The sequence below is a fragment of the Panthera onca genome, chromosome B2 (genome assembly GCF_046562875.1).
Source record: "Panthera onca isolate mPanOnc1 chromosome B2, mPanOnc1 haplotype 2, whole genome shotgun sequence".
In the NCBI taxonomy this organism is placed as follows: Eukaryota; Metazoa; Chordata; class Mammalia; order Carnivora; family Felidae; genus Panthera; species Panthera onca.
Window position 1 is genome coordinate 4,295,241 of NC_138343.1, and position 12,126 is coordinate 4,307,366.

The window sequence follows — 12,126 nt, forward strand, 5'->3', positions numbered from 1 at the left end:
TTTTGTCGAAGGAAAGCAACCCCGTAATTTCTAAGTACCTGCGTGCTACTTTTATTTTTAACAGCAGTAAGTAGAAATCGCCTCTCTCGTTCGAACCGATGACTGTGTAACACCTCCTTCAGGGAAATACAGAAACACTGTAGGAACCACAAGGACAACCCACGGGGAAAGGAGAGCACGAACAGGGAAGGAACCCGCAGGGGTAAAATCAAAACTCACTTGCTTAAGCGGAAGCTATTCTAAGCTTCCTGTGTAGACACTTTTAAAAAACGACCCAAGTGTAGTCGACACACAGTGTTTTATACTCGTTTCAGGTATACAACATAATGGTTCTACAACTATGTGAAATGCTCACAATAGTAAGTGTGGTCGCCATCTGATACCATACAACGTTATTACGGTATCACGGACTATATTCCCTTTTCATCTGCGGAGACACTTTAAAAAAAATTTTTTAACATTTATTTTTGAGAGAGAGAGACAGAGAGACAGGGAATGAGTGGGGGAGGGGCAGAGAGAGAGGGAGACACAGAATCCGAAGCAGGCTCCAGGCTCTGAGCTGTCAGCACAGAGCCTGACTCGGGGCTCGAACTCACGAACCGTGAGATCATGACCTGAGCCGAAGTGGGACACTTAACCGACAGAGCCACCCAGGCGCCCCGTCTGTGTAGACACTTTTAATTCTGACTTCAAAGTTCCTCTCCTCTCTCCTCCCAATAAACTCAGCCACCATCTTACATGATGGTCATTTATTTTTCTGTAACACCCATACAAACATCACTTAAAAATTCATCAGTGCAAAGTAGCTGTTTCACAATAAAATTATTTACTTGTAAATATACAACGACTTCAAGGTATTTGCTATTTGTTCTTTGCTTCCGTGGCTTGGGAAGACGGTAGCATTAGAGGCGTCATCAGGGGATGATGAATTTGTTCAGTGCCCACATCAGAAACCGTCCGGTATTACCGCTCAGACAGGTCTATCAGCCCCTCATCTTGAGTGAGTCATCTCTGTGGAAATGACTTCCAAGACGGCATGGTGCTAGAAGTTTCACTGCTCACCACCACAGGTGGAGAATTTATCTGATCATAAGGGAATGTTAAATGCTGGATTCTTGCATGATTTTGACTGGCATGCTAACTAACAGAAAAGGGGTCTGTGTCACTGGCTAGAGAGGGCATGAACAGAAAACAGATACACGTGTGTCATTGTTTTTAAGTTTATTCATTTATTTTGAGAGAGAGGAAGAGCACGCACAAGTTGGGGAGAGGCAGACAGAAAGAGAGAGAGAGAGAGAGAGAGAGAGAATCCCAAGCAGGCTCAACACTGTCAGCACAGAGCCCGATGTGATGCACGAACTCACAAACATGGCCTGAAGTGCATAATTTTAAACTTCCAAGTTGGTGAAAAACTTTTTCTGAGAGCACTACATAAACCCTGAAGTACTAAATAATTAAAGGGTAGCAATGAATGCCAAACTGCCAAGCCTTCTACGCAGATAATACCATAACCCCTAACGCCTTTACAGGACAGATTTACTAGACCACGGAGAGGAGTAAGGTGAAATATCGTTAGATTTGGACACCTGTCTGTAAGAAGAAAAATGTGATAAGACACCTTAATTTAGAAAAATAATTTTGTGCTTCACCAATTTCCACGAGCAGCATATAACGTGTGACTTTATCAAAATGGCCACCAGGACTGTGATTCAAGGATTAAGACAGTGGGAGATCGTGGTACCAGGGTAGTTTTAAGGGCTCCCATCTCAGCACTGCTGCTGTTATCATATAATCCGTAAACGAGTGGCCAAAATGAAGTTGTAATTGTCATCACCATAATGGCCAGCCCTACCATCAGAGAGCAATCACTTGATCTGGATTCCTGGCTTAATAAGAGGAAACTTATAAAGGGAAAAGTCTACAAGCCATTTGGTAGAACCATTTAAAATCGCCAAGGGTCTGCCATTTTTGACCTACAAAAATGTTGACTTTACATGGTTCACCAAATACAACCGTCTTTGAAAGTTATTCCCAGTGGGATTATGATGGAGTTTACAGAACGAGCCACAGAGCAAGGTGTGTTCTTTGGGCATATGGTACCAAACAACTTACTTGAGAAGAAGATGTCTAATCATACGTAATGTTCTAATAATTACCTATGTAATTAACAAGAATCGGGCAGGCATAGTTTCATTATGATTCTGCCATTAGTAAACTGGATTATTTCGGCTTCTTTAGACCTCAGTTTCTTCATCCCCTTTTTTTTTTTTTAATTTTTTTTAATGTTTTTTATTTATTTTTGAGACAGAGAGAGACAGAGCATGAACGGGGGAAGGGCAGAGAGAGAGGGAGACACAGAATCGGAAGCAGGCTCCAGGCTCTGAGCCATCAGCCCAGAGCCCGATGCGGGGCTCGAACTCACGGACCGTGAGATCGTGACCTGAGCCGAAGTTGGACGCTTAACCGACTGAGCCACCCAGACGCCCCAGTTTCTTCATCCTTAAGTATGGGAACCAGATGATCATTTATGTCCATTCCAGTTTTGATCAGATAATTAAATGGAAGATGGTATATTGATAGCAATCACTGTATTTCATCAGGATAGTAAAACGTTTGGGTCATTGCTAATTTAGTAGTGTGAGCTAACAGAGCAATTAAGGTGACACCCACTGGCTTTTTTTGTCTTTTGATAGCGTAGCCCTACCTATCTCTGTTCTTCTCCACCCCCCCCCCCCCATACAAAAATTTTTATTACTGCCACATCCCTTAAGAAAGTACTGGTGAACAATGAATTCATACCACCAGACTTGGTTTCTATTATATAGTCTGTCTTTATAAATATAAGAACACCGATTTACACATTAAAATTTGACAATGCAGGGGTGCCTGGGTGGCGCAGTCGGTTAAGCGTCCAACTTCAGCCAGGTCACGATCTCGCGGTCCGTGAGTTCGAGCCCCGCGTCAGGCTCTGGGCTGATGGCTCGGAGCCTGGAGCCTGTTTCCGATTCTGTGTCTCCCTCTCTCTCTGCCCCTCCCCCGTTCATGCTCTGTCTCTCTCTGTCCCAAAAATAAATAAAAAACGTTGAAAAAAAAAAATTAAAAAAAAAAAAAAAATTTGACAATGCAGGTTTTTAGGGGTTTTGTGGGTTTTGTTTGTTTTTTCTGGCTTTTCTTTTTTCCCCAAACAAAATGACTAGTAGATTGCACACAGTCGGTGTCCGCACCAGCTCAGAATTAGAAAAAAAAAAAAATCCTGCACTAACAATTTTCCTGGTATCATTTCATCCTTGCCAGTTTCTAGAATTTTCAGAGAGGTACAGCATGCTCTGCAACATTCAGCATTGGCTTGGCACCTGGCATTTTGTTAGGAGCTGAGGGAAACACAAAATGAACAGGACGCAGGAGTATCCTCGGGAAGTGATAGCCTCGCTGGGAGAGCACGCGCGCGCTAACTGAACAGTTATGCCTATGGGTCAGCGTCCAAAGGCACGTCGCCATCATTAAACAGCAGACGATCAGAAGAGAACAAGATCACGAACGGCTGAAGCATTCAGGGGAGAAATTCGACAGACAAACGACGAGCGCAAACAACCCACGTATGTCCCAGATGCCCCAGGAAGCACTTTGCAAAGAAGGGCTCCTTTGAACCCCATAACAAGCCACCGGAAGAGACACTGATGTTTGTCTCCATTTTGCGGACGCAGACACTGAGGTTTCACGCTATCATCTAACTCATCCGGGACCGCAGGGCTAGTAAAGGCCAAACTCCGATCGAACCCCAGGAGCCTGATGCAGGCATAAAGGAGACTGGATTTGAGCTAGATCCTTGGAGAGGGAGGCCTCGGGGAAGAAGAGGCACACGGCACGCCAGAAGGAGAGAACAGTGGGCCCAGAACAGGAACGAAGGGACCCCACCTCCAGCCCAGACAAGAAGCAACCAAGTCTGATGTGCTGGGTCAAGTTGGGCCCCAAAGGGACCACACAGTTTGTACCTGGGCGTTTTCTTACTGATCTCCGCACAAACTAAGAGTCTCAAGACTGAAAACGCTCAGGCACTCTCTAAAATGTAGAGGCTTTTAGTCGCAATTCGTCTTTGTGTTCTTTGATAGGAAGTGTTTGGAACTGCTGTAATAAAGGTCCTGTTTTAAGTCAAGATATTAAGAAATAAAAATAACACGACAGCCGTTCTCTTGGACGCTCTCTGAGTACAAGTTACATTACACGCGTCTGTCCCTTGCAAGGGATGTCGTATGTTACATTTTTCATAACGGTAAAGCTAGTTTATGGCTTTTGTATCTCAAGGCTTCGTCATAAAATACTGAAGCAACTGGCACTAATAATAAGTAAAAAACAAACAAAAGACAACCGAGTCGTTAAAAACACACTTGAACGCTTTCTGAATGGTGTTCCGCGGCTGTTTGTAAATAAAACTTGCAAAATACAAAACATCGGAAACATCTAGAACGTGTGTTTCTCTGCTTCACTTACACCTTCAGGAATCACAGTATCGCACTTTCTCCGGGAAAAAGACAAAGCCAATTTTGAGGCCATTATAATCTCTTCCAGTGCACAGTCTAAATGGGCTCTTACCTCACAGCTGCTGAGATCAAGGGAGACCCCCTTCAAGTTATGATTGGAAGCCAGGCCCAACAACAGTGCTCTGAGGGGAGAAAACACGAAAACACACGTTAGACGCGAGTTAGACAAGGTTTGCACCAAAATATGTACACGTGCCGAATAAGAGAAGGGACACGTTTCTGAGTTACAGGCCAAGCACCAAGCACCGAGCACCATCTCAGTTTTGAAAAGGCCGACTGTTGGGGCGCCTGGGTGGCTCAGTCGGTTGAGCGTCTGGCTTCGGCTCAGGTCATGATCTCGCAGTTTGTGGGTTCGAGCCCCGCGTCGGGCTCCGTGCTGACGGCTCAGAGCCTGGAGCCTGTTTCGGATTCTGTGTCTCCCTCTCTCTGACCCTCCCCCACTCATGCTCTGTCTCTCTCTGTCTCAGAAATAAGTAAACGTTAATAAAATTAAAAAAAAAAAAAAAAAAAAGGCCGACTGCACGTCTGACTCCCAAGCCCAGGGAGGAAACGATGCTGTAACGTTCCTCCTTGTGACGCGGTGCGGGCCCGTTACGAATACGAGTCCGGCAGGCCCACCATCCCTATGCACGTACCCCCACGGCACACCTAATTGCACACTGAAGTTAAACTGTGCTCATCACAGATCAATTCCCACCTGCATCTGCTTGAGAACACCTTTAATATTGTTTAGAAAATTATTAGGCAATTGTCAGTAGAGTAGGAAAGCATCTGCTGATTTGTCCCTAAGGGAGAGGTTATGAGGGAGTTAAGCTCCACGGTATCCAGGGTGGTACCATCTGTAGAGAGGGGTTTTATTTTAAGCACCTACAGCAGGAGGTGAGAAGAGCACTGGACATGAGGCACAGGTCTGGAGAGAGCCCAGGATCCTGCCTGTCTGTCCAGCTACTACTAGCTGGTGTCAGGGCAATCCACAAGGGCGCTGTGAAAAGGGATTTATCTGTCCGCACGCTCAGGAGGCCGGACGAATCACGCAGATCTCGTCTCTAAGAGAATGCACCGGCCCTACTCTCACAAGTCAGTCCTGTAACATCGAACAGCCTCCCTCCAACAGGCCTGATGCAAAAACTTCCCACATGCACACACATCCCTAAGTCACACTGAAGGGACACAAGGCCTCAACCTGGCCCTGGGGGACACACAGGTGAGCCCCAGAGGCCTCTCACTCTCCAGCAAGGGAAACGGGCATGTGGGCACATCACTGTAAGAGGCAGACAGGAGAAAGCGACAGGGGGTGGGACCAAGACATTTGCTCGGCAGGCATATCCACCTGTTCTCAATGTTCCCAGGAAAAGGACCTCCATCCAGTATGCTCCAAAAATACCCTGGGGCACGAGCCAGGTGGGAAGGCACCTCTTTCTCCCCAGCCTCTGCGATCCCCTCTCTGGTGACCCTCTGGCCTCATCCACTGAGCAATGCTACCGCAGTGCATGGAACCCACTGGTTCAGCAGCTTCTGGTGAGAACAACCCATCAGGAAGGAGGCTGGAGGGGAGCACCTTTCTTCTCCTCTCCTGATGCCAGTTGACCAGCCCCTTGTTCTAAACACGGGCCGACGAGAGGACGAGAGGGGCTGGGCAGATATCTGCACGCATGTTCCTGGTCGATTATTAAATAGCCTCTCTTTCCCTAAAAAGTGCCTTCCCCTCTTTTCTTCTTGGGGGGGGTATTGACCAGCTGAAGGCACTTGGGACCTAGAACCACATGCCCCGTCCAGAGGTCCCGCCTCTGTACTGACAGTGGGGTGGCTTTAAGGACGTCACAGGTCCCTCCCTGTCCTCTCCGGTCTCAGGTGCTCATCAGCAAAACGGGAGTGTCAGCCTATTACCAAAGAGGTCCCTTTGAGTTCTACCGTTTGCGAAGTTTCCAGAACCTAGCCACGTATTTGAACACCATGGTTTTACAATGCTTAGACGGAAGGGAGATTCTTCCTACTTTTCCCGTCTGTAGATTAAGGCCGAGGAACCAATGATGCGCTTTAAGATACTTAACTACAGTACAGAAGGCCCGTGATGAGGAAGGACATAATGGCTCCCGAGACTGGTAAATACAAACCAGCAACAGCAACCGCCCTCAGTTGAACAAAACGAAACTCAACAACGAACGGCAAAGCCCAGCACGCACTGGGGAAAACCCTACAGCGGGAAGTGTGATTACTTTTAACCCAGGGATGGAAAAACCGCCTTCTCCGTTACCGTCTTCAATCCTCCATCGTTAGTGCAACACTGGCTAAGACAGGAATTTGTATTTGACCTCACCCGCCCTGGAGATGAGGTGCTAGTTATGAGTTCTCAGGGGCACACATAATGGGTTTATTAGAAGTCCACAGTCGGGGAGATGGGAGAAGGGCACGATGTGATGCGGGGTGAAGAAGGGCACAGACACACGGGGACCAGGGGGAAGAAAGTGCGAGCGCGAGCGCGAGCGGCAAACAGGAACTCGGGCCTCGCTCTGAGCGAGGAGCGTGCTTGGGGCGCACGTGAACCTCGCTATTCTGAAGATTTTAGCAAACGCGAGGAAGGGCGCCCCCACGTTCCTTATCGAAGGCCCCAAGTGCTTCACCGTGGCTGACCAGTCTGCGAGCGAGGGCGCAACTAGGACATAAGCAGTCCTCTTCTGGGTGTCGCTTCTGAAGAACCCCCAAATGGTGGGACCCGCCTGCAGAACACTGTTCTGTCCCAACTGGGAGGGCTTCTCTCAGAAAACGGTGCGTCCCTGTAGCATAGCCTCTTAGGGCTGCTGACCCCCGGTCCTTCAACACACCAGGGTCTCCGTCCCCCCGCTCCTGGCACAGTGGACCGAGGCGGGGACAGGAACGTACGGAGCCGGTGGCAACAGGGGGCTCTGCGACGCGCCTCCCAGAACCCCCTCTGCGGTCACTTCTCAGGGGTGGCCTTGACTGAAGACAAGTGCCTCACCCAGGGCCACGTCTCCTTCCAGACGCGGACTACCCCAAGGGCTGGTCAGCACGGGAACAGAAAGGCCTGGCCTGTGTCTCCTACGTGCTATGTTCCATCCCCAAGTCGGCTCCTCTGGAAACCCGACCTGCGACCGTGACTTTGGGCAAATTACTGAGCTTCCTGGGCCTCTGCTTCCTCAGCAGCAAACCAGGAATCGGAACACGGTCTCCCAAGTGCCATCGACACTGCAGGTGCCGGCCCACATTCAAGCAGCCGGTTCAGGGTCTAGTTCAGGGTCACGCTCTGCAAGCTCTCTGCCATCCCGCCCCCTCACAGGGAACCCCGAACACCTCGGTTCTATCTTTCCCAGTGTCAGCATCCCATTAAATGTACGTACAGAATTTTGCCTACAGAATCTTCAGCCATGAAGCCTTTTCCCTCACACGGAAATTTTCAGTAGTAAAACACAGAGTGGACGAGGCTACCGACAGAACACGATTAAATGCTCACATAAATAACAACAGGTCACAAGATTTAACAATTACAAATTAACGTTGAAGTATAATATTTAGAAGTCTCTACAACAAACCGTACAGGAAACCCATGGCTGTGGTGTAGAATGTTCTATAAAATCAATCACACTAATCAACAAAGAGCTACTCTGTACTTCACAGGGATCAAGAACACGGAAAGAACGAGAATACTGTGCACCTGTCACCGAAACGGTTTTGAATAAGCGGTTCTCCAGTTGGTATACTGCGGGCAAGGATCACGACCGGATTCACTTTCTACCCAGTGCCCTCCTTGCATCTGGGACACTGAATGCTCCATAAATAGCAGTGGAATGAATATGTAACTGAGTGTGAGTAAAGTATAACGGTTCCCCCTTTAGAATATTGATCGTGCTAGTTTTGTTAATATCCACACAAAGAGCCTCATCGTGAGACTTTTTTAGCTTACGTTTATGGACCTCTAATATATTAATTCAATGTGGAAAAAAAAAAAAAAGGCCTGCCATACTGTCGGTTTTTTGTCTTTGCACTTGCCTGGATCTACTGTTCTTAGGGGCATCCCTTGTTTGAGTCTTAAGGTGCCATGTGAGATGCCACAACCAGGACTCTCACACCTCTCAAAAAGAAAAAGAAAAAGGGCACCTTACGACTTAGATAAAGATTAATTTGCTAGTAAGATGAAGAGCAGACATCAATCGTAACATTTCATACAAATGACAGGGGAAGAATTAAATGCTCATTGACACGCCGGCTGGGGAAAGGAGAAATCTGTGCGTGCACTTGAGCGTACGTGACAAAGTACGTACTCGTAACTACTTGAAAATATGTTCTTTAGGCTCAAAGAGAATTTGATTTCATAGCCCTTTTCATTAATTGCTGGCAATGCAGAACAGAGATTTCAAGGATGTCAAATTAGCCTCGAGCCTTATTTTACCTCAAGAGTTTAACTTCACCACCAGGCCCCCCACGAGGGTATTACCCATAACCTAAGATGGCTGCTAAGTAAAAACATGAAACAGCCTATACCGACCTGGGTAATTCAGGAACCACAGCACCTAAAACCTGACTCTGTTGCATACACACTGTGTATAGAGATTACTATGGTTAGTTGAGATATGTAGAATAAATATTAACTGAAACACATATATACACACATGAATATACATCAAACGGGCCCAACAGAGGTTAATATAAAGGCAATGGTACCTGGGAACACAACTTGCAAGAAAGTCACTGACAACTGCCAAGGTCACAAACCAAAGGAAGATTTTTTTTTTTTTTAACGTTTATTTATTTTTGAGACAGGGAGAGACAGAGCATGAACACGGGAGGGTCAGAGAGAGGGAGACACAGAATCTGAAGCAGGCTCCAGGCTCTGAGCTGTCAGCACAGAGCCCGACACGGGGCTCGAACTCACGGACTGCGAGATCATGACCTGAGCTGAAGTCAGCCGCTTAACTGACTGAGCCACCCAGGCGCCCCAGACTTTTTTTTTCATAGAAGATGCAAATAATATCAACAGTGCACGATGTAGGCAAAAAGAATGTAATTTCTTTTTGTGCCCCGAAGTGAAAAAGGGATTTTCATCTGCCTTGTCTGTCTTAGGATTTTGTGTCTTCTTCCCTTCCCTCAAGCACATTCATAATAACAAACAACTTGAAACGCTATGGGATGGGGGAAAAAAGAGAGAGAGACAGAGGAAAACAAACCACGAGAGATGCTTAACTATAGGGAACAAAGTGAGGGTTGGTGGAGGGAGGCGGGTGGGGGATGGGCTGGATGGGCACCTGTGATGAGCACTGGGTGTTGTACGTAAGGATGACTCACTGAATTCTACTCCTGAACCCAATACTGCATGGTATGCCCACTGACTAGGATTTAAATAAAAACCTGAAAAGGAAAAAAAAAAAAAAACCCAAAAGCCAAAAACCAAGAAGAGCTGTGGAGAACATGAACTAAGCACTCACTTTAAGGGCTCAGGAGACAGTTTGGTGCCGGAAAGGTTCAGCTGCATCAGAGACAAGGAGCTACTAAAAAACTGCTTGAAGGAGGGGGGCACTTCTTTTCCTTTCCTGAAAAACAAAACGGGAGGGTCACAGGAACAGGGATGCTTCCGGCCCGGTACCCCGCTTCCGGCTTGGCAAAATTCCCCGTTGGTTATTTGGACTCTGTGAAATAACCTGGGAATCCATTATATTTTCGGGAGAAAATCAAAGGTAAGAAGAAACAAAATGTCTCAAAGCCAAACAAAGCCAACCCCATCAAAGGAGTGATGTCAGAGAAGCTAAGACACTTCATAAAGTCCTTAAAGCTACCGCTATATTCTTTGTAGCCAATGGGCTCATTGTGTTTTACCCACAGATCTCCACTTGTACAAATTCGAACACATTCATCTGGGGATGGCTATACTCGTTGTTCATACTTGCTTCCAAGTTCATTGTTGAGAAGTACCTTCTAAAAGAGTTTATACTGTGGACGCCTGGGTGGCTCAGTCGGTTAAGCGTTTGACTTTGGCTCGGGTCATGACCTCACGGTTTGTGAGTTCGAGCCCCGCATCGGGCTCTGTGCTGACCACTCAGAGCCTGGAGCCTGCTTCGGATTCTGTGCCTCTGTCGCTCTCTGCCCCTCCCCGGCTCACACTCTTTTCTTTCTCTCTCTCTCAAAAATAAATATTAAAAAAAATTTTAAAGAGTTTGTACTCTATTAAGGGACAGTGCCCGTCCACATAAGAGCAGCAGTTATCAGACAGTTCTCACAGGCAGACTGGGGTCACCGAGAACATCAGACTACCGTGAGAAAAGATACAAAAACTTGCACTTTTAAGGCTCATATTCATAGATGATGGTTTAAGGTCACCTTCCTTCATGCACAACCAACACGCATCCTTCATCCCTCCATTTCCACCTCGCTACAACCTTCTCTGAGAGGAAGGCAGTCCTAGGTGACAGTGATGGAGGTACAAACCCATACCGGTGAGAAAAGACAGCTCTGGAGAGGTTGAGCACAGCTAAATATTGAAGGCATCCTCGGAGAAGAGCTGTACAGACCTGAAAAAGAAAGAAGGCACTTTTAGTTCCAAGTATTTCTAGATCTAGGGGAATATTTTGTTAGAGACAAAGCCCTCCGTATCCCGCCCAAACGGCTGTTCTGAGACCGCCAGAGCAATATCAAAAAATATTACCATGTCCAGGGAACATTCGGTATTGGATAAATCCAGGTGAGCAATGGCATTTGGCTGGGCCAAAAAATTGTACATGGACTTGAAAGAAAAAACAAAAAAAAAACCACATTAGGATCTGGAAACACACACACACAGTCAATATTTTAAAATGAAGTTGCCCAAATCCTCCCGTATTCATTCTCTACTCTTCCCAAGAGGATTAGCAGAATTTAATGTCATTCCATTGCCTTCCCCGAGAGCAGTATTGCCAAGAATATTTAAAATAAAATTGTGTTTGGGGCGCCTGGGTGGCTCAGTCGGTTGGGTGGCCGACTTCGGCTCTGGTCCTGATCTCACAGCTCGTGAGTTCGAGCCCTGTGTCGGGCTCTGTGCTGACAGCTCGGAGCCTGGGGCCTGCTTCCCATTCTGCGTCTCCCTCTCTCTCTGTCCCTCTCCTGCTCACGCTCTGTCTCTCTCTCTCTCCAAAGTGAATAAACACAAAAAAACGCACTTTTTTTAAAATAAAATTACGTTTGAGTTTAAAAAAAAAAAAAAAAGGCCAAAGGAACTCTTGGCCACCAGCCCCCTTTTTGTTACACATGACTTAGTTTTCCTGATTAACTCCATTTTCATCATTTTGGAGCGATGCTAATTAATTTTAACTGCTGAGATTAAAACATCACCTGCATAGCACTCGCCCTATCAAAATGCTAATCACTTTTGAAAGTGTTTAAAGGTCCACCAACTTCAGTTTGCACCCTAAGATGGTCTCAGGCTGTTCTCTCTTCTGTCCAACACCGTGATTTTTCTATCCTTAGTTACTTCCAAAATCTAACAAGAAAGGGTCTGACGGCACTATTCGCTTAGGTTTAATCTCACATAGAGCTAAGACACGTCAGCTTTCAAGGGGTCACGGTGCCCAAAGTCTCTCCTTAATCCCGTGCAAGACCATCAAAC

The 12,126-nt window shown here is 46.7% G+C and overlaps 1 protein-coding gene across 8 annotated transcripts in view; it reads right to left on the bottom strand.

The window, feature by feature from the left end:
- The window catches only part of CARMIL1 (capping protein regulator and myosin 1 linker 1), a 311,551-nt gene that overhangs the window by 115,565 nt on the left and 183,860 nt on the right, over positions 1 to 12,126 (bottom strand). For all 8 annotated transcript variants that reach the window (XM_078446565.2, XM_078446566.2, XM_078446564.2 and 5 more), the window contains 4 exons: positions 11,191 to 11,268; positions 10,980 to 11,056; positions 9,977 to 10,081; positions 4,591 to 4,660 (listed from right to left, as the gene is read on the bottom strand). In XM_078446565.2, coding sequence (XP_078302691.1) covers positions 4,591 to 4,660; positions 9,977 to 10,081; positions 10,980 to 11,056; positions 11,191 to 11,268 — 330 coding nt within the window. The remainder of the gene's footprint in view (positions 1 to 4,590; positions 4,661 to 9,976; positions 10,082 to 10,979; positions 11,057 to 11,190; positions 11,269 to 12,126) is intronic.